Source organism: Poecilia formosa, unplaced genomic scaffold (genome assembly GCF_000485575.1).
Source record: "Poecilia formosa unplaced genomic scaffold, Poecilia_formosa-5.1.2 Scaffold26, whole genome shotgun sequence".
Classification (NCBI taxonomy): Eukaryota; Metazoa; Chordata; class Actinopteri; order Cyprinodontiformes; family Poeciliidae; genus Poecilia; species Poecilia formosa.
Window position 1 is genome coordinate 1,503,280 of NW_006799965.1, and position 18,009 is coordinate 1,521,288.

General features: G+C 40.4%; 3 protein-coding genes across 4 annotated transcripts in view; 2 read left to right on the top strand and 1 right to left on the bottom strand.

The window, feature by feature from the left end:
* Positions 1 to 734: 734 nt before the first annotated feature.
* On the bottom strand, positions 735 to 1,972 carry tmem126a (transmembrane protein 126A). The gene has a single exon (XM_007548340.2). It carries the CDS (start codon positions 1,717 to 1,719, stop codon positions 1,111 to 1,113), a length of 609 nt encoding a protein of 202 aa, XP_007548402.1. The 5' UTR covers positions 1,720 to 1,972; the 3' UTR covers positions 735 to 1,110.
* A 1,322-nt stretch (positions 1,973 to 3,294) lies between these two features.
* On the top strand, positions 3,295 to 11,490 carry LOC103135545 (dual specificity protein kinase CLK4-like). Of its 2 annotated transcripts, XM_007548341.2 has the most exons (13): positions 3,295 to 3,427; positions 4,534 to 4,694; positions 6,718 to 6,958; positions 7,593 to 7,695; positions 7,988 to 8,054; positions 8,141 to 8,257; positions 8,461 to 8,627; positions 8,723 to 8,817; positions 8,903 to 9,032; positions 9,114 to 9,196; positions 10,019 to 10,098; positions 10,586 to 10,676; positions 10,827 to 11,490. In XM_007548341.2, exons 2-13 carry the CDS (start codon positions 4,534 to 4,536, stop codon positions 11,037 to 11,039), a joined length of 1,548 nt encoding a protein of 515 aa, XP_007548403.1. In that variant the 5' UTR covers positions 3,295 to 3,427; the 3' UTR covers positions 11,040 to 11,490. The 2 variants fall into 2 exon arrangements, with proteins under 2 accessions (XP_007548403.1, XP_016525080.1); XM_016669594.1 differs by lacking the exons at positions 3,295 to 3,427; positions 4,534 to 4,694; positions 7,593 to 7,695 and having other exon boundaries at positions 6,940 to 6,958.
* Positions 11,491 to 11,671: 181 nt separating this feature from the next.
* LOC103135664 (collagen alpha-1(XXIII) chain-like) overlaps positions 11,672 to 18,009 on the top strand; it is a 157,922-nt gene continuing 151,584 nt past the window's right edge. Inside the window, exons 1-2 of the mRNA XM_016669598.1 lie at positions 11,672 to 12,613; positions 13,305 to 13,374. Of these exons, the coding sequence (XP_016525084.1) occupies positions 12,317 to 12,613; positions 13,305 to 13,374 (367 nt within the window). The 5' untranslated portion in view covers positions 11,672 to 12,316. The remainder of the gene's footprint in view (positions 12,614 to 13,304; positions 13,375 to 18,009) is intronic.

Below are 18,009 nucleotides of genomic sequence, written 5' to 3' on the forward strand. Positions count from 1 at the left end.
CTGTGAGGAAAGGAGTGGGTGCACTGTAATTATTGGCTTGATTTAGTTTGTTATTGATTGATGTCAGTGTTTTCCCTGAAAAGCACCTTTTGCCATGTCTATAACAAACTGGTTTAGCTCCTCCCAACTTATTTCTCATCTAATAACCTTTTTTCCTGTAGCCTTTTGCCCCAATAAGCTTGTAGAAAGAACAAGGGTGTGATGTCAAACCTGCCATCCATGGTAATTTAAATAAATCATTTGCCTGTGCTGTTGAACATGTATTAAATGACAATCACCTGCAGTACCTGCCATCAGTTTTAATCTTTATAAGTGTTATCAGACTGCCAACTCCATCAGGTTTTATTTGTCGCATAAATACCGTATGTGAGGGGTCAGGAGTTGTCCTTCTTGGTACAGGGACACCTTTGGCTTTGACATCAGTGCAGAATTTGTGGGCGGTTCCTAAAAAGCCTTTAATAAAAGTAAACAAATGCCTACTCTTCCCTGTGTGATGCGGTCTGATTAAGATTTAGATAGTTTATTCGAGCTAAAAAACACACACACACACACACTCAAAATAATTATAGTTGCTACAGTCAATCAACACGCCAACTACAATGAGATTCAAAATGAAGTCAAATAGCAATAATTCATGTGTTGTATAGATTGCAAAGGTGTGGGGTGAAGCTATTCAGCTTATATATGTTTATCTGTACATGTCCATTTAATTGCTTTTGCATAACAAATATTAACAGGGTACACAAAACCATCAATCATTTACTTTATTTTGGACACAATAGGGGATCCATATTGAAATGGAGAACAGCAACATATGGAGAGTTAAACGCCATTTATAAACACTAAACTATATTTTTGTCCACTGTCACAGTCGTAACAAAAAACAAAACTTAAAAGCTTTGTGTGACTCTGGTCATCTGTTTCAAGCATTATCAGAATTTCCTGGAGTTTGTTTGTTGTAGGGAGGTTCATTTCAGTTTTACGAAATGATTTCAGAAGATGCTGCGATAAATATTAGTTCGCATGTCATTTTATTTTCTGGGAAACACCCAGAGGTAAATCAGATTTTCACCAGTATAAAATGAGGTGATTATTCTCAGTCCAGTCCTTTCACTCTTGCAGCTCTTCCTCCTTGCTGAAGGTTATCTGGGCCAGCTTGGCGTAACTTTCGAAATGCCTGGAGCCCAGGTAGGTGCCAAAGAAACCTTGCAGCAGGAAAACTGCTCTCATCTTCTTAAAGACGGGTCTGGAGACGTCCACACAGTACCGCAGTATTGTGCCCTTCTCTGGCATCGGAGCCGTGCTGTATCTGGATGCAAGGCCGAAATTCAACGGCAAAGCCAGCAGCATCGGGTAGACTCCACCACCGACCGCCCCGACCAGCGCGCCTCTGATCAGGGAGCAGGTGGGGCAGTTCAGATCCCCGGACAGCAGCGGCTGCGACACTACCGCGTTGTACAGGGCGGTGGCGGTGAGGAAGGGCAGCACGGCCATCGGCAGGTTGGAGGCGATGCGCGCCGCTTGGACGTTCAGGGCCCTCCGGTACAGGCTGTTGGCGATCAGCCCCGCAAACGCGGCGTTTCCCCCCAGGTACAGAGGTCCGTACGAGAATAACTTCTGATCAGAGTCGGGCAGCTTCTCAAAGTTCTTCAACAGCATCTCGGCAATCGCTGCCCTGGACAACCCCGGTCCGCCCTTCTGCTCTGCGTGTTCAGACATTATCCTCTCAATGAAAGCCACAACAAACCTGTTCTAATAACAGGAATCTTTGACAAACTCCACTATAAAAATGTTATCAGGTTAAAGATAGGGCGCAGACATATTGTACCCACAATTCCCTGTTCATGCAACGTGGGTTTTTTTTAACCCTGCGCACAGCCTGGTAGGCTTGTTTACAGTAATTTTACGATGATGACGAACTTCCTTTCTGTGTTATGTTTTCTTTTTGTGATTAAAGAGTGTGTGGAACATGACTGTAGAAAAGACAATGAAAGATTATTCGATTTCAGATAAAGCTGTGCCATATATTCACATAGTTTTGAAAGATGTTGTTACACAAGCATATTTTCACATAAGAAAAAAATTTTAATTACACGAAAAAAATGCTCATGGGGGCTCATCATAAAAGCACAGCAAGTATAGAAGGGTGATAACATAATAAACAACTTCTGTGTTTTAGAAAATAAACAAGTGGATGAACAAATTGAATTCATTGCAGATCCACCCATGGTCCAAGTAGGCTATGCATTCTGAAATATATACACCCCATTAATACAAGGCTAAATGCATTTTACAAGATTGAATTTCAAACAGATCCCTATTTGTAGGCTTTAAAAACCTGTTTTATTCTGTATGTGCATTTGGGCATTCCTTTTATGAGAAATAGTAAATTAGTTTAAATGGATTGTTTTTCTGCGACTTTGTTTTAAAGGGTTTGTTTTAAAGGTTTTAAAGGTATAAATATTTTATATAGTTCAAGTCAGGGTTACTTCAGAAGCATAATCTTTATCCGCTTTATCCATTCCAAAACCAGATTTGTATTAGCCCTCTTACAGATTTAATCTGTTTGCCTTTGTGTTATTTTTAAATGTTTCCGCTCATCAGATAAATACTAACAGGAGACAAAGACAGTCAGTGATAACTCTGTGATAAAGTACAATTTAACTTTATCTAAGAGAACATTACCAGAAGTTTAGGTATAACTCCAATGATATGACGTTCTATTCCTATTAAGTTTAGGAGAAGGAAGGTTTCAAAATATATCACATGGACTTTCCTTGTTCTCTCCTTGTTTTCATTGTCTCTGCCAACTCTTTGTCCTCGTCTCTTTTTGTTTACGACTTCTTCCTTTAGACCACAAACATGCCTGACAAGATAAATGAGCTGTATAAAATTGCTACATAAAATGTAAGGTACTAAAGCATAAATGAATGAACATTTTAAAACATAATTTGTTCTTGAGTCTTTTCACAAATATCTTATTCTTTCTTCATGTGTTTTGTAGCCAATGTGTAAGAAAAGGCTATTTAAGAGTTTTATCATAGTATTAATAATTTTAGGATGAAATACGGGTGGAAAATCCGCTTTCTGTTCAACCAAAGCAGAGAATATAACGGAAGCACAAAAATTTTACTCAAATGTGAACGTGACTGTGCTCAAAAATGGGTGTTCAAGGCTAAAATGTGTAAATACAATAACTTTTGTACACTTATTTGTTCAGAACTCTACTTCCCATAAGGCAATGCGGTGGGCTGCTGCTATGTGTCTTACGTCACGATATTTGGTGAAGAAGAAAGTTCCATCAGCTTCTACAGAAAGTCGCCATCTTTGAGGACTGGTAGACGCAGACGTTTTTCCAGATTCTTCGTTCGTAATCCTTATCCAACTGGTATTGACTTCCATTCGAACCTCACAGCTATAAATAAAGGTAATATATTCTCTACACATAGTGATTAGACGCAGTTTACCACACATTTAAAGTCAAATTTCGACCGTTTGGTTTTTGTGAAATTCGACGCCTCGCCAACATGGCTGATTCTCTGCCGTTACATAACCGTTCTTTGTTAGGTTATTTTTTTATGTCTTTTACAACTAATTGCTTTCATTTGAAAATTATTGTGCAGATTAAGAAGATTATAGTTAACACTTTGGAGGGTGAAAATATAGTTTTTTGGTAATTTCTGTTATACGATCTACTGACGAAAAGTTACTGCTCCAACAAAACGTTGCAGTAGGCCGCCGTTCCTTTAGTTATTTTATGAAAATTTATGTTTGATCAACTGTGAATTGCATAGTTGCTGTTGTTGAAACCTTGCAAGGAAAGATTTTTTTTTTAAATACAAACACTTCTGGGCATTATAAATGTAATTTTGAGATCACGTCAGTTGACACCGGCCTTGTATCCAAGGCCTAAACATTTTGTTGTCGTAAACAATTGCAAGGTTAAACTTTTCACTCTTTATACTAGCATACGATCGTTGAGGATTGTATCAGTGACGATGCAGTTTTTGAAATTGTGATGTTGGAAGTTTTTGTTTCTTCAGATTAGTTTTGGCTACTTCACCATTACGTCATGTGTGTGTGTATATATATATATATATATATATATATATAATTTCTTTTTTTTTACATATTTTCGATTGTATAAGGATGGTAGTTTTTGCGTCGACATTAGGGTGGTGTTCAGTGCAGTTCAACTCCCCCATTAGAAGCAAAACTGCAAGTCCTCCCTGCTGTTGAAGCCACTGTAGGACTTCCTTTATGAAAGTACCGAAAAGGTTCAGTTGTAAAAATCTGTCTGTTGCAATTCGCATTAATGAATTATATTTTGGATGCTCAAGTTGTGCTTGTTACTTGGTCTTTTAATAATTTGTGGGACTATTGTTTTGTTTTTTTTGTTGTTGTTGTTGTTTTTCTGCTTTAGCTGTGCAGTTCAACCTCCTGATATTAAATAGCATTAAAATTGTAACACACAAATGATGAATGAATTCCAGATTATCTAACTTTGTAAATTTTTGTTTCCACATTCCCCAGATGCGTCACTCGAAGCGAATGCGCTCCCCAGGCGTCTGGCTAGACGAGTACGGCTGGGAAGACAGGATGGAGTGTCGCAAACGCAGAAAACGAGATTCACCTAGCAGTGACAGAGAGAATAGATCCAGAAGATCTCCTCGATACAACAAGGCATATGACGGGTAAATATCTCTGTGGTTAGAGTCATCTTAGGATCAGTTGACGGGTATAGTCTCAACAGACATGTTGAATTTAATAAAATAAAAATCCCACAAACTGGCATTGTGATTCATTTTACTACTGGTATGTTGCATCTCAGTATTGCAATAAACAAGCTACTGATGAAGCAATTTGAGCTGAAACCAATTTGTGTTCATAAATGCTTGTAAAATAGGCAGTAGAGCCCAAATGCATATTCACACGTCTAAGAACAAACTTGTTTCCTCTTCCAAGAACTGTCTTTTACTTATTTGTCTGCTCTTACAAAGTCACATTGACCAGAGTTCCCTATCCACATTTCAATTTACCGTCAACAGAGATGGATGAGCAGTTGTTCTTTGTATGAACGCCTGAGGGCAGTATTGGCTTTATGAAACAGAACAGAAAACCTATTAAATCACTTTTTTTCTCCTTTTTTTTTAATTGGCCAAATGGATGTGGCCTTGCTTGTATATTAGCAAGTATTTCAAATTAATTCAAATTTTAAAGTAGCTGATGCAGATAAAACCACTTACTCATGTTAAAATACTAAGCCATTGAGGTGATTCAACTTTAAAGCACAGTGTGTGCCAGTTAGAGGTCAGTTTACATTATAAGGACTGAAAGACATCAGGAGGGCGTTGCTGAAATGACATTCCTGTGCTTGTGCTTTTTAGCAGGTTTTGCCTCTAGCAGGTGGTTGATTTTTCATACATGCTTTGTGTTTTCGCCTATTATCTGTAGTGAAACAGTACATACACTTTTTTTTTTTATAGCTGCATTTCTGCAGTGTTTAGCGCTGAAAGGTTTATTTCAAAACTTTGGTTTATGGTTTATGTGGTTCGTTATATATATTTGTCTATATTAAAAATAAAGACAAAGGCAGATTGAAATTTTAGTAGAATTTTAAAATCCTGAAATTATAGCCTGCAATGTTGTTGGAGGAAATCTATTATTGGGCTTAAAGTATATATTGATATTTACTGCCAAAAATTATGTTTGAAACTCATATTCTGCCTTTCTTTTAGTGTAATTAAATCTAAGAAATTTCTCAAATTGTTCCTCCAAAGGAAACACCTTTCATATTGAAAACATGGATCCGTACACCACTCGATGCACTATTAAGTTTAGGTACTTTTGTGTGTGCATTTAATTCTTAGCTCAGCAGAGTAACAGCGTAGTATCTATTCATTTAGTAAACCCTTCTGCGGTTTCCGTGTGGTAATGCAGATCTTTTCGTAGACGTAGGTTCATATAGTTGCATCAGGTGTTTCCTGATCCACTCTAATTTTAATTCTGTAGAGAGGCAGACTTCTTCTTGGCAGACAACTGATACCAACTGGGTGCTAAGTCACCATGACTTTCTTGGTCTTTTTAGGGTGTGAACATGGCATGCAGGGTTTAGTTTGTTCCAAGTTTTTAGAAAATGCATTTGATGTCCTAGGGTAAGGTGAAGTTAAAGACCAAAGTTTTACGTGAGAAAAAGGCTAAACAGATTTAAATTTGCTGCTATACATATGCTTGATCAGCTGTTTTGTATTTGCAGATATGGGCTCACTAAAGTGTTTACCTCCCCGAGTACCAAGATAAATCAGGGATTATATTACGCACCATCAACTTTCAATGCCTAACACTAAATACTTTTTTGGGGAGGGCAGGCTAAGTATGAGTATTTGCCCAAAGGTGTGGAGTTACATATTGGCTTTAGGACCCATCGTGCGACTATTTCTGCCGCGTTAATCTCTTTATAAACTGAATGTTGGAACTGAGCTACTCATTGAATTAGATTCAGGGTAGTTGGTTGCTGTAAATCAGCACGTCGCTATTAGCAAATGTTACATAAAAGGTTCAGGGATAGGGTGTCAGGCAGGAGGCTGACCATTAGCACCATCACATCCAGTCTTGATTTTAGTGCTCGATCTGTCAAGAACCTGACCTGCACTTGACTCGACTTGCCTTTTCAAGTGCTTGTTTTGTGTTGATACTAATCAGTTTATTTTATTTTAGGCATTACTTGGAGGCCCGCAGTCTAAACCAGAGGCTGGATTCTCAGGAGAAGTACACCTGCGAACACAGTCTGGATGTGGCCTGCAACGATGACGGTTATGATGACACCTACAAGGAGAGAGATCTTGACTGGCACCACTACAGCAAGTCCTCTGGGCGTAGTGGTCGCAGCAGGCGAAGCAGTCGCAGGCAGAGAGATAGAAGGCACAGACGCAGCCATTCTCGGCACAGGTCCTCCTCGGTACGGGAAACTCCTTCTCCCTCCTTCCTCTATTTCTCCAGATTGAATGGCTCATTATCATGGGTGTTTAGCCAATGCTTAAATGCCCGTCTCTTTGTTTCTTTATAGTTGTCGTACCCTTCACAGTTTAGTATGATTTACATAAATGTCAAGTAAAAATATTTTTTAGGTTCAGAAAGTAAGGGTTTTGTGAGTGTTTTAGAAATAGACAAGAGAAAGTGGACCCAGTATCTTTGAGTTGATCCTAGTGGTCAATCACGGGTCATGATTGTAGACAATTTAAACTGTTTGATAGCTTGCAAAAGAAACGTCATGTATATTAAGTTTAATCAATCAAGTTGAAGTGTTTCTGTACTTCTGAGAAAATCTCTCATCTGAAAATCTTGTTGCCATGTTGTTTTTCTTCTGTAACACACACCATGTGGTGGCCGCCGCCCATTTTCTCTGACGGGGCTGAATTTGAATTTGCTGCTCCGCCCATTCGCCTGGTGGTGTTACTGAACGGCCTGAATCTGTCCACCCCTTCACCTCCCCCCTTGGCCTGGTTGAATGAATGACGATGTCGCGTTGTGGTGGCCGGGTGCTGGCTGATGGGTTATTGGTGTGATGGCGGATTGCGGCGGTTCCGGTGCAGAGGAGGAGCCATCAGCGCAGGAGCAGGAAAAGATCCAGGAGTGTTGAGGATGATGACGAGGGTCACCTCATCTATCACAATGGAGACATGCTGAAAGCGAGATGTATAGAATATACACTTTTTTTTTCTACTGTTGTTCACACTTTGTCTCTCTCACTCTGGTTTTCTGGATATTTTCAAACATTAGTTTAGAGACTGATATTTGGCCCAGTACAGTTAAATTACATTTCTTATTATTTTAATTTATTTAATGGTGACTTTGCCAGTTAAAATTTTAAGCAACAAGTTGTTTGTAATTGTCTAGCTAGAAAGAAATGTAATATGATGAAAGGCGGTGATTGTTTTTCCACCCTTTCAGTGCTGTTTGTCTAATTTCTCCTCTGTATTTCCCATAGATGAGATTCTGTGTACTCTAGGAGAGGGTGCCTTTGGAAAAGTTGTCGAGTGCATTGATCATGACAAGTAAGTACTCAGGCTTAAGAATATGGCTTTAATAAAACCTTTAAAATGTTTTGCTGTTCAAATCTAAAAATTTGAATGAATTTCAGTGATGGGGCTCGAGTGGCTCTGAAGATCATTAAAAACATAGACCGCTACAGAGAGGCAGCTATGTCTGAAGTAGAGGTCCTTAAACACCTGAACACCCTTGATGCTGACCGAAGATAGTAAGTTCTCTCATTATAGCAGAGATGCACTGATGACACTTTTTGATGTTTTTTTTTTTTCTTACTATAACGCATTAAATAAGTTTTTGAGATAGAAACATTTAATTATCCATCTCTGCCTAACTATCAGCAAAATAATAAAAAAAGAAACTATAGTATGCAATGCAGCTTCTTTAACTTTATTCTTGTCTTTTTCTCCTAAGTTCCTGTGTCCATATGCTGGACTGGTTTGACTACCACGGTCACGTTTGTATCGCTTTTGAGTTGCTTGGCCTCAGCACTTACGATTTCTTGAAGGAAAACAACTTCCAGCCTTTTCCTGTCAAACAAATCAGGCATATGGCTTACCAGATCATTCGAGCTGTGAAATGTAAGTAGCATTCACTGTTTGTGCACACGACATGCATTTGTTGTGAAATGGTTACATTGACTATAATTTCTTTTTTTTTTTTTTTTACCTTGCAGTTTTGCATAAAAACAAACTGACTCACACAGATCTGAAGCCTGAAAACATTCTACTGATAGATTCAGACTATGACATGGAATACAACCGTGAAAAGGTAAATTGACTATAGTTGTGCCTGGTAAAGATGGACAACTTAAATGTTGAGACGGAAATCAAGTTTGTTCAATGTTTGTTCTCAGAGACGAGATGAACGAACACTCAAGAACCCCGATGTGAAAATTGTAGACTTTGGGAATGCCACCTATGATCATGAGCACCACACCTCTGTCGTCTCAACTCGTCACTATCGTGCTCCGGAAGTTATTTTAGGTGAGTGTTTTATTACCGTAGCAGCACAAAAGGTTTAGACAAATCTGTCTGGTTTCTTACTTGGTTTGTGATGTCTTTCAGACCTGGGCTGGAACCATTCCTGCGATGTCTGGAGTATTGGCTGTATTCTCATCGAGTATTATCTTGGAACAACCCTCTTCCAGGTAGGTGGCGGTCAGTGACGTGCGGTGAGGTTCATGGCTGGTGAGGCACCGACTTAATTATAATCAGATTTACAAATTGAGACCCCCTGCATGTTGTTGTTTACATAAGGAAATTCTGCGCATGCGTACAATGCTGGAGGGCAAAAAGACTATTCTTTAACATGTGATGCTTAGCCGCGCCGCAGAATAATTCCGTTATCTCAATCAAACTTAGACATGTAGATATTATTAATTTCGTGCTGTGCTTAACAGCAAAGGGAGAAACCGTTAAAGTACAACTCAAAACCACGTCTTTATCGCTCTCTGTATCGCCGCAGCTACTGTATGGCTAGCTCACTATTACCTTCTCTTACTCTGCAGTTGTGGAGTCACAATTTCTGGGTTCATGAGCGCCCCCTGCCATGTGGCATGAAAACTGCCTGCCTCACCTCGAATCTGTTCTCTGCCGTTTATGATCGCTCCTCAGGACACGAAACATGATACACACTCAGTTGGTGACAATTAAAACACAGTACATTAAATACATAAGCTAAATTATGGAAAATCAGTTCACACATTAAATGATATTAACCATTTTATTGGTGACGTACAGACAGGAGGAGCATGCTCTCATAGAATGGTAACCGGTGCAGTTAGCGAGAGGTTGATCAATCCCAGGTGTGGCTCAGCTCACTGCTGCCTCACCGGCTTCGCTTCCAAGCATTTGAATGAGAAAATTCAGCGATTTTGAAGACAAAAATAATCAGATTTGGTTAAATTAAATGAAAACACGTGATGGTGTTTTCTTTGTCTTGATGGTGTTTTCTTTGTCTTCCCATTTAGACACATGACAGTAAAGAGCATCTTGCTATGATGGAGAGAGTCCTGGGTCCGATCCCTACAAACCTCCTGGAGAAAACCAAGTAAGCATTCATTTATAGTTCTAACAATAAATATTTGGATTGTGCCATTCTAATTTTGATCGAAAATACTTCCTGTTTCCGCAACTCATTTTACACAGGTAATATTACATTTTGTAATAATCAAAGCTATTACCTATAATTTTTACTGCTAAAAATGTTCAGTAGAGTGCTACGTGATTATTCTGACAAAAAGCACCTAAAATATTACTTAGTCAAAAGGAAAGTATTACAATTGGGTTTTATTGAGCACAAACTCTTGATCAAAATGGCAGCATTTTGCCTCATCTGTAAAACTTCTTTCCTCAGTTTGTTGGATTTTCCCCTCAGCTTAAAGCTGTTTTTAATTCGAGAGGATTAAGTGTACTCCTCCTCTGCTAATTCTTATGTTCAACTTTTATTCTTTCATTGAATTTTTCACAAGGAGTAGAAGTGGCATAGATTAAGCATGAGACGTTTGCTTTAGTCTAAACATTTGCATGTCATATAGGAAACGACGATATGTTCACCGAAACAAGTTGGACTGGGACGTTCACAGCTCTGCCGGGAGATACGTCAAGAAACACTGCAAACCCCTCAAGGTACGTGGTTCATTGTGGAAATAGAATTATTTAAATGCATCTTAAAACAAAAGCAAGTGCACGCTTTTCTTCATGCAGAAATTCAGTTCTACTTCCTCATTTTGCTATTGTAGTAGAAGTAATCACTTTCAAACTCGTTCTCCTCCACAGCATTACATTGTATCTAGAAGTGAAGACCACCGGCTGCTCTTTGACCTGATAGAGAAGATGATGGAGTACGACCCATCGAAGCGCCTCAGCCTGGAGCAGGCCCTTCGACATCCCTTCTTCGACTGCTACTACAAGAGCAGCAGTAGCCGGAAGAGCGGCAGCCGAGGCAGCAGCACCAGGAGCTCCAGCAGCAGCAGTGGCGGTAGCAAATGAGGCCGAACCTCTCAATATATAGACCTACCTGTTACCATGATGGTTCAATCGGCCTCTATATCCTGACTCTCCAGGAGAGATCTACTCTTGACTGCATCAGTCACCGCCCTGCTTTGCTGTCCTGTCCATTAAACTGCTGTTTGGTCGCACTCATAAAGTTCTCATTTCTTTTGCCATTTAGATGTCAAGTTCAACCGTTTGTTTTTTGTTTATTTAAATTGTAACATTTACGCTTATGCCTCTTTAAATTATGGGATTTTTAGTTTGTATATTTAATTGACATGGGTAAAAGAGTTGATTCTTGCTTAACAGTGCTTTCTTTTGGATTGTGAATGTATAATCTACATTGCAGGGTGAAAATTTGTACATAGTCTTTGTTTCCATTTTTCATTGACTGGTTATGTATTTTTTGCATTATACGTCTCAATAAACGTGACCAGAAAGATCTAAACGATGCGTAAGCGTTTTCATTATAAGCAGTACCTTTAGTAATCCACATGATGGCGGCATGGAGCCCTTTTCTATTAAAAGACGATCACCTGAATTTAACCAGATCATCTGAATTCCCATCAAGAACGGATTTTTTTTTTTTTTTTTTTTTAAAGTATCGAGGTGGTGAGTTTATCAAGGCTGCAGATTTTGGAAAATCATGTAAGGTTTTCAACCAAAACATTTTATTTTTCTGTGGGCAGGTTCGACCTTTACTGAACATTGTAAGATTGGTACTGACTTGTTTCAACAACCGTAAATAAAAGTATTAAGTTATTCAAAAGGTTTAATTGTTCCCTAAATTGAGAGATTCATTAGTAAACCAGTCTCGGGAGAGTCAGCGCATAATGAGCTGTGCGTCCTTAGTGGGCTCCGTTTGTTCTCGGGTTATTTTCACACCCAGTTGTCAATCTGCAGCCTCCCACGTGGTCAGGCAGGGCGGCGTAGCCACACCAGTTTATCGCGCAACTTTTAGAAAGGAAAACATCTGATCCAATCGTATCCCCTCAGAAAGCTCCGATGTGAGTCTTTTCTGGTTGGTCTCCGCGTTGCTCCCATCTGTCCGTGGTTCAAACCCTGCGCGCACTGCTGCTTCCTCTTACTCCAGGACAAATTTAGGATTGCGCTTTGAAGCCTGAGCCCACTGTGCTGCTGTCTGGTGTTGTTACTGAGTCAGGAGCGCTGCTTACTTACTTCACCGAACTTTATTGCAACTTGTTGACAGGACTGCATCAACAAAAAGAAGGAATTTCGGTTTGGTTCTGGTCACCGTTTGGGAGTTTTGAAGCATGGAGAAAGCCAGCAGCGGGTCTAACGGGGAAAGCAAGCCGGTGTGTCAGTGTGCCACCAAGTCCGGAGTCCAGCAGTGGCTGCCTGGCTTTCCCATCGCTCTCTGCCTGCTCATGTCTCTGAGCTCAGTCACCGTGTGTCTAGTGATGAGCTTCAGGACCCACCGGCTGGAGAACCGGCTGCACATGGAGATGGACAAGGCGCCCATCCTCCAGGCTCCGCAGAGGTCTTTCAAGTACGAGGATGGGACTCTCGTTTCAGAGCTCAGCGCCACAGTGGGAACGCTTGTGGAGGAGGTACATGATCAAAATCGATTATTTTTTCTAAAGAAATATGTGGTGGTTGGGAATATCTCCTGGTCTGCGCCATTAGGGATTGGAGGAGAACATAGTCTACTGCTAGACTCCTCAATAAATTATAGATGGACCAATCAATCAGCCATACGTGGGGAAACATCAATTTTATCTTGATCGGCTTCTGATGATCATCAGTGCAGAAAAAATGTTTTTTTTCCCTCTCTGTCTATCAAATCATCAAACTAATAACTTCCTTCCAACTTTTTTTTGTTTTTTAAACACAACCAACAACACATACTATGGCATTTTTACGAGTTTAATAAAGGACAAGATTTAGAGACATGAGGCTTTTACAGGTGTGATCCTGTAATTCTTTGTTTTGTGATTGATTTAAAATTGCTATTTCTATCAGAACTCACGTAGCACATACTTCTTCCTCTTAAAAAAATGAATCTTCAAGTCAGACCTCCAAGAAAACCAGAAATTGGTGTCCACTAGGAAAAAGCCTGATCAGTGCATCTGTACGACCAGTTGTAGTAGACATTTACCCATGTCTTCATTTAAGCTAGATAAGGACTTTATGTGAGAGACAGGGAGCTTGTACAACATTATAACCCATCCTATGGCCATCCAAATAGAAGTTTCATTGTTAGAAATATTCTATTTCTTACTCTGTTTTGTGTGTTTTCAGAAAGTGGCAGCTCTGATGCCGAAATTGCGGACCGCTAGGGATGTTGGCCAAGAGTGCTCCTGTCCTCCAGGTACCTGTATCTGTTTTTTTTTGTTTGTTTTTTTTAATCTTTAATATCTGCCATTACCAAAACAGACAAAACACACAAAACATGCTGTGCAAACAGTTTTATCTGCTCCTAAACTGGAGGATTTGTGAAGTCTGAATGATTTCTCTCAGAACATGACTTTTGGACATTTGGGACGTCCAGCCTGATCCCTCCTGTGTCCATCGGGGGGCTGATGTTCGCCTCAGTAGACGGGGCCAGTTGTGTGCCAGGACAGGCTCTGCTGGACTTGTGGTGTTTATTACAGGGGGTTTGTGATAGTTCCCCCGGTGGGGAATGGCGTGTGCTCCACATCATGTTACACACACAGTTCCCTGTAATGCCTGTGGTTTGAAGAAAGATGCTATCTCTCTTATTTGGGGTTAAGTTGCTGGTTTGGTGTGATGTACGTGCTGAGAGGTGCCCACACATACGGGTGAGGTCTGAGCTCCTGTTTGAGTGACCTGCCAACCAACTGTGTATTTGATAGCTTACATATTTTACTTGACCTATGGAAGGGGAAGCCGTATAGGCCAAATCCTTTGCCTTCTTGCAACAGGATGTGTGTCTGCGTGTGCGTGGTTGTGTGAGAGTGTGTGTTTTAGTGAAGCTGACATTCAGACAATCTGGCTTTTTTTTGTGTAGATTTTTAAAACATTTTCTCTGGAGGTTTAGCAAACTTAGCTGGATTAATCATATTCAATTCTGCAGCAGTATTTACAGTCGAAAGGTTATTTCTAAAACGAATAAACTCTGAACTATGCATTTGCATCTTGTTGTCAACATTTTTACTTTTTTTTTTCTTTTGCAAACAAAAACTTCTTCATATTTAATTTTGATTTAAAGTGGGGGATCATCAAAGTGATGCATTATTGTGAAGGGGAAGGAGGTCAAAGGGTTTTTGTAAAATCTTTATAAAAAATCTAAATTCTTAAAAATTCCCCAGAGCATGATTCTGCCACTCACATGCCTTAGTGTTATGTGCTGTATCTCCCAAACACCACATGTCCACTATATGGCTGAGGTTAACTTTAAACAATAATTTTCATGGCTGAATTTAATCCGTTTTCTGTAACACGTCACACTTTTTAGATATTTGTTAGTTGTTAAATGCATCCCTTTGTGTATGTCTGTCACATAAAATCCTAACAAAAACAATGTGAAGTTTGTGGCTGCAAGGTCACAACATGTAAAAATGTTTACAGTGCTGTCCTTTTTACCTAATACTTTGTTACTTTATTTTTAACTTAAATATATTCCAAGTTGTCATAGAATGTTTTCTGATTAGGTTGACCTTATGTTGCCCCTTTAATTCAGAGCCAGTTACTACATCATATCATTTGCTTGCTTGACTGTATCTTAATGTTTTCATGAACTGTTGACGAATCGAACGATTTTTTCATTGAAAGCCAATCTCCTATTTCAACTATTCATGAGTCTATTTAAAGTTCTTTCCTCTCAGTTGCTGGTCTGGCGATGTGGTTTCTTTTTGTCTTTAGTAAAACAAAGGACCGTGTTGTTTGTTTCGGCTTTGATGTGAGGGTCTGCTTGTGAACGTTTTTGTTTTGGCCTTTGCTTTTACAGTTAGATTGCCCAATACATTCTTGTTACAATCTCTACACAAAAAGCATTTGTTACCAAAGGAAAAAAAAAAGTGACACTCTGCACACTCGTGTGCGTGCGTGCGTGCGTGTGCGTGTGTGTGTGTGTGTGTGTGTGTGCGTGTGCGCGCACACATGATACATCAGTTACTCAATAATATGCAGGTATTTGAATGCGCTTTGGCTTACTTGTCTGCATCCCATCTGCATGCTTGTGAGAAAGTTTACGGTTCATATCACGGAGGCATGTGGGGTGCCTGAGTGGCGCACATCAGAGTTCTGGAACCTCGGCCTTTGAGGGGGCCGACAGAAGCCTCCCAACACGCCTCTGTAAGAAGAGACCCTCCTCTCCCTTTAGCACCAGCTCCCAGCATCTGAAACTCGAGCTCTTCCACCTCTGGTATCACAGGCCGAGGTATTTCTGCCCGTCTGTGTGAGCGAGAGCCGCGCTGCCACACATCATGAGAGGCATTTCTGCCATTGGAGTTATGCCCGACACATCAGGGTGCTTGGCTTTCAACCGTGCATGACAAGCCGCACGCCAACAGGGGGCAGCATTTCTGCAGCTGATTCTGGGACGACGAGGTATTAAGCTCTTTCGAGGATGACTCTGAGAGGCACTTCTTGCACTTGTAAAGAAAAATTCACTCATAAGGTTAAACGTCTTGGCTAAGAAAAACGGGGAGACGGCATCATGCGATCCACCGCTTTCATCCGAGGAACCTTTTCACCCCTCGCGTCTTCACTTTGTGACACTTTTATGCTCTGAGATACAAGATGGCCAGCAGCTGTTAAGTCTCAGGCAAACTGTCACTGAGAACAACTCTGCTTACAAGCTTCAGGTGTTTGCAGTTAGCACCCAGCCGCTCTCTCTCTCGACTGGCTCGCACACACTACGCACAGCTTGCCTGCCATACAAACCCTCATTACTTGCACTTGAACACCTCTCTGGTGCCTGCAGTAATTAGAGCCATGTGGAGGCTGTTTGTGTCCTGTGTAGAACAGGGTGTATTGTCATGTTTCTCCAGCTTGCGTTTAGAAGCTGTTTAACAAGGCTGATTCCAGACCGGGAGGAAGCTACAAAGTAAAGGATCCTCTTTTTACAGCCGCCTCATAGTGAGGACCTTCACCTTGGTTTGCCTTTTGTGTCTGTTTGGACAGTTGGTCACACAGAACAAGCAATTACATGATCTTTAGAGCCCATCTTTAAATGGTTAGGGGGCTGAGCTTGTTAAGTGTGTGCTGTGCATCAGTCTTTGGTGGTACATGTAAGGTTAAGAGGTCAGGCCTGCTGTTGTGCAATCAGATCACTTTCAATCAGATATGGGGTCATTTGGACACTGAAGGGGACATGCTGTCATTTCAGAAGTGTAGACCAGTACAAACTAGTGCATAATTGTAAATCAGATAGAAAAAAAGATGGCAGTTTAGTTCTTTACAAGTAAAACGGTTAGAAGTGTGCCAGGCAATTGTGTTCGACTGCCTTATAAAATATTAGTTTTGCACTCCAAAAGGCTGTTGTTGAAAGCAAAAAGGTTGCGTGTGGTGGAAAAAACTAACACTGCCCATCACCCTGAACACACCGTACATGCGGGGACGTGTTTCTCTTGAAGGGACAGTGAAGCTAGTCAGAGTTAATGGGAAGATGAACGGGGGGCTAACACAGGAATATACTTGAAGAAAACTTGTCAGAGGCTGCAGACGTTTTGAGTTTTAGGTGAAAGTGTTAAACTCATGTGAATGGTGCAGACCGGAGTTCAGTTTAGATTCTGTTGCAAGACTTCAAGTTTGATATTCACAAAAAGAACATTTTGTGAGAACATTAAGCAGGTTTTTAGTATCTCCATGTGCTATTCTAGTAGAGACCAAGTTTGAAAAATATAAAGGCAGCTATTCTTCTTCGAGCTACTGGAATATCTTACTAGTTGTGTCTAATCTGACAGTTTTGTAGGGTTGTCAAAGAAGAACGTTAGTCTCTTAGTATACAGGGATGGTACATCAAAAACCTGTCAGCTGTAATTGTGATGGAAATAAATATCTTATAAATATTTTAAGAATGATGTATAGGTTTCATTCATTTCAAAATTGGGTACAACTGTATGTCAGTCTGTCACATAAAATCTTTGTACAATACATTGAAATTTGCAGTTCTAATACGAGAAGATTTTGAAAGCTGCAGGAGTTTGAATACTCTTGCAAAAATCTATTCCTGCCAGAAAATGTAGAAAGTACAGCTTTATTTATGTGATGTTGTCGGTGTTGACGGATATGTCTGGAGATCCATCTTTCACCTTGGAAGCACAGAGGTAGCCTCAAGTTCTCCGTGTCCTGGATTCCCACCTGAAAAGGAAGGAAAAAGTCACTTTTTTTGCGGGGAGAGATGAAGCTGTGCGATTTGACCGACAACCCCCACGGCAACATTTTGTTTTTAAAGCCGTTGTAAATCAGACAGGAAGCTTGCTGCTACCTACAGGCCCACAAACCTATGACCACAGGAAGAATACATAGCACATATAAGAACCAGTAATAAGGACCATTAATGGCCACTCTAAAACAATAACAGCAGGAAATGTGTCTCCCTAAGTGGCCTCGTTTTGGATTCGTTTCACGAAGGCCCGCGGCAAGTTCAGAGCGCCAGACCAGAGCAACACACCCAGCTCTGTGTGTGAGAATTTTACCTGTGCGTTTGTTTTGATGTCCTCAGGCGCATGTTTAGCGAAGGCTTCGAAAAGCGACCGGCTGCACATTCACGATGTATGAGGTCGGTTATGAAGAGGGTATCCTGTGGCGCAAAATCCAGGTGGCTTTATTGCTTTATGCTGCAGGGGGGATGGGGATTTCAAACTGGGGAGTTAAATATACAATCTTTAAAAGGCAAGCTGCTCTCTACCCTGCTGCTGCAAAAAGTCAACGTATAAGCCCCGGTTGGAGAATAGGGTTCAAACATTTAGTTTCTCTTTATTTAAGAATTATTTTTACCTAATGGTTCGACTGTGTCACCGATTAATTTGTTGCGACT

Bases quoted from the DNA above. Each gene is read 5' to 3' on its own strand.
- LOC103135545 (XM_007548341.2), top strand. From the start codon at position 4,534: ATGCGTCACTCGAAGCGAATGCGCTCCCCAGGCGTCTGGCTAGACGAG. The intron at 8,628-8,722 runs GTAAGTAGCATT...TTTACCTTGCAG, and splicing joins GATCATTCGAGCTGTGAAAT to TTTTGCATAAAAACAAACTG. The intron at 10,677-10,826 runs GTACGTGGTTCA...TCTCCTCCACAG, and splicing joins AACACTGCAAACCCCTCAAG to CATTACATTGTATCTAGAAG.
- tmem126a (XM_007548340.2), bottom strand. From the start codon at position 1,719: ATGTCTGAACACGCAGAGCAGAAGGGCGGACCGGGGTTGTCCAGGGCA.